General features: G+C 40.1%; 1 protein-coding gene across 1 annotated transcript in view; it reads left to right on the plus strand.

Annotated features, from left to right (window-relative positions):
- The window catches only part of LOC115293357 (olfactory receptor 2T33-like), a 42,637-nt gene extending 42,147 nt beyond the window's left edge, over positions 1–490 (plus strand). Inside the window, 1 exon segment of the mRNA XM_029941152.1 lies at positions 6–490. Within this exon segment, the coding sequence (XP_029797012.1) occupies positions 6–490 (485 nt within the window).
- Positions 491–3,744: the final 3,254 nt, after the last annotated feature.

Here is a 3,744-nt window from a genome sequence, read left to right on the forward strand (position 1 = left end):
GGCAGATGGACTGATCCAGGCCATCTTCACCCTGAGCTTTCCCTACTGTGGCTCCCAGGAGATTGACCATTTCTTCTGCGAGGTCCCTGCCATACTAAAGCTGGCCTGTGCTGACACCTCCCTTTATGAGACCATGATCTATGTCTGCTGCATCATAATGCTGCTCCTGCCCTTCTCTGTCATCTCTGCTTCCTACCTGCGGATCCTGGTGGCTGTGCTCCATATGCGTTCTGCTGAAGGTCGGCAGAAGGCCTTTGCTACCTGCTCCTCTCACATGGCAGTGGTCTCCCTCTTCTATGGGGCAGCCATGATCACCTACATGCGGCCCCAGGCCTACCACTCTTCCAAGCAGGACAAAGTGGTCTCAGCCTTCTATACCATGATCACCCCTATGCTCAATCCACTCATCTACAGCCTGAGGAACAAGGAAGTGGCTGGGGCTTTCAGGAAACTCCTGGGGAGATGTCCCTGTAGTGAGGGGCAGGGCTAGGTTGACACTAGCACCTGCAGATGTGGGTTCTGGTGCCTGGGAATTTGGGTTAGCCTATGTAGTTTGATTGGAAGAGAAACAAATGTGCCGTACTGAAAATAAAAGTCATTCTCTTACCAGAGTTAATCATATGAATATATCAATTCAGTTCATCATATCCATGCTGAGTATGGTTAGTGTGGAAGGAAGGCTGGGCCAATGCAGTTAAAAGTATAGAAGACACAAAGCCTATATCTCAGAGTCATCAGGTAACAAGTTTCAGCTGTTTTCCTCACCAGGAATTGCCAACAGCTGAGGAAAATGTTGCTCAATGTTGTGCTTTTCTTTGGGTGGCTGCCTGAATCCCAAAGGCTTGGTCCCTCTTGCCTTGGTTTGACTCTGAAGGGCCACCTCAGCTCCAGAGCTCCCTATAAGATCTGAAGCAACATGGGCTACTCCCTGTATCCAATTTTGCTTCCTTAACTCCTTTCCCCCAGTATTAGATCAATCCTTACAGCACTCTCCAATAAACCTTCTGCATGCAAAATCTATCTCTGTCTGATTCCAGGAAACCTAACCTGTGAAACATGGAGATGAGGGAGTGATGGTAAGTTAAAATCAAATTTGCTAAATATGTTTATGTACATGCAGCCAAAATACAATGTGGATACTGAGAAGGCTTTTTTTGCATGTCTTTCCTGAAGACACTTAAGTTTAATGCAGGGGTTGCAAACACAAATGCCCATAGGTCCAGGTAGGGCTTGTCAATGAAGAGAGCCATCTGGTGGGGATAGGTGTGGAAGGGACACTTTCTCCTCAACTAAAGCCATTTGGCTACTCTGCTCCCCACAGAATGTTTGAGCTTTAACGGGGAAAAAGATAAAGTGAAAGTTGGATAGAAGCTGGAGGTGCACCATGAATGGGCTCCACAGTTGTGCCAGAAGACAGAAGTAAGAGATGGGCAGGACAAAGAAGAGAAGAGAAAGGCATGCAGAGTAGAATGTCTGACAGCAAATGACGGTCTCTGATATATGCCAAACCTCTCCATGAGGTCTACTAAGATGACTCTCAGATTCCTATCTCTGTCCTGAACTCAAAAATAGCCTTAGAAAACCTCTTTAGATTTCTGTGTCCCCAATAGAATTTTCTGCTCCTGTGACTTTTACTGTGTCTTATATTTCAACCCTGACTCAGTAGGAAATACTGAGAAGTGAAAAGAACTGAGAAGAAGGGCATCTCATAGTCGAAGGAATGTTGTTCTTGAGCTCTCCTGTATCCGTATAACATTGACTCAGCTATGGGGTAAGGGTGTGATAAGTTCTTTAACAGGAAGAAACATGGAAAGAGTTAGGTGGGACCTAGCAGAAACTTTTCTATTACCTTGGCTTTCCCTATTTTTCCACTCAAGAAAACAAATAACAAAATAACAAAATAAAATTTTGATAGAATCACTCATTCTCAAAGTGTGATTATAATCAGAGTAATCCTACATTTGAGAAAAGCAAATACTGTATATATGAATTTAAAATATTTTTTAAGTTTTAATTTTAATTCTGCTTGGTTGAAATAGTGTTATATTAGTTTCATGCATACCATACAGTACTTTAACATTTCCATACATCATTCTGTGTTCATCATGACAAGTGCTTTTAATACCCATCACTCATTTAACCTGTCTGCCCGACTTCTTCTCTGGTAACCATCAGTTTGTTCTCTATCATTAAGAGTCTGTTTTTTTTTTTTTAATTTCTCTCTCTCTATCTGTCTGTCTGTCTGTCTGTCTCTCTCATTTTCCCCCTTTTCTCATTTGTTTTGTTTCTGGAATTCCACACATGAGTGAAACATACAGTATTGTCTTTCTCCAATTATTTCACTTAGTCTGCTGTCTAGCTACATCCATGCCATTGCAAATGTCAAGATTTCATTTGTTTTTATGGATAATATTCTATTGCATACACACACATATAATCTTCTTTACGCATTCCTCAATCGATGGACATAGGCTGCTTCTATATCTTGGCTATTCTAAATAATGCTACTGTAAACATAGGGGTAGATGTATCTCTTTGAATTAGCACTCTTGTATTTCTTGGTTAAATACCTAGTAGTATAATTGTTGGATCATAATGTACTTCTATTTTTAACTTTTTGAGGAACCTCCTTAATGTTTTCCAGAGTAGCTGCACCAAGTTGCATTCTCACCAACAGCGGAGGAGGGTTCCCCTTTTTCCACATTCTCACCAACATTTGTTGGTTCTTGTGTTGTTGCCTTTAGCTATTCTGATAGGTGTGACATGATATCTTATTGCCGTTTAAATTTGCATTTCTCTGATGATGAGTGATGTTGAGCATCTTTTCAGGTATCTGTTGGCCATCTGGATGTCTTCTTTGGAGAAATGTCTTTTTATTTTTTCTGCCCATTTTTATTGGATTATGTTTTTTGGTTGTTGGTTTCTACCAGTTCTTAAATTTATTTTTGATACTAACCCTTGCTCAGATATGTCACTTGCAAATATCTTCTCCCATTCTATAGGTTGCCTTTTAGTTTTGTTGATTGTTTCCTTTGCTTTTGGGATGAAATCCCATTAGTTTATTTTTGCTTTTTTCACCCTTGACTCAGGAGACATATTTAGAAAGAAGTTGCTGTGGTCAATGTCAAAGAAGTTACTTCCTGTGTTCTTCTCTAGGATTTTGATGGTTTACTGTCTCACATTTAGGTCTTTAATATACTTTGAACTTATTTTTGTGTATGGATAAGAAAGTGGTCCACTTTTATTATTACATGTGGCTGTCCAAAACTATTTGTGGAAAACATTGCTTTTTATCCCATTGGATAGTCTTCCTGCTTTGCCAAAGGTTAATTGATCATAGAATTGTGCGTTCATTTCTGGGTTTTCTATTCTACTCTCTTGATCTACATACTATTTTGTTACAGTTCCATACTGTTTTCATTACTACAGCTTTATAATATACTTTGAAGTCTGGAATCATGATACCTCCACCTTTGCTTTTCCTTTTAAGATTGATTTGGCTATTTGAAGTCTTTTGTGATACCATAAAAATTTTATACTTGTCTGTGAAAGATGCTGTTGGTATTTTTTTCCATAATATTTTATTGTCAAATTGTTTTCCATGCAACAGCCAGTGCTCTTCCCCTTAAGTGCCCTCCACCATCACCACCACCTCTTTTCCCCCCTCCCCCTTCCCCTTCAACTCTCAGTTCATTTTCAGCATTCAATAGTCTCTCAAGTTTTGCATCCCTCTCTCTCCCCAAC

The sequence above is a fragment of the Suricata suricatta genome, chromosome 6 (genome assembly GCF_006229205.1).
Source record: "Suricata suricatta isolate VVHF042 chromosome 6, meerkat_22Aug2017_6uvM2_HiC, whole genome shotgun sequence".
Taxonomy (NCBI): domain Eukaryota; kingdom Metazoa; phylum Chordata; class Mammalia; order Carnivora; family Herpestidae; genus Suricata; species Suricata suricatta.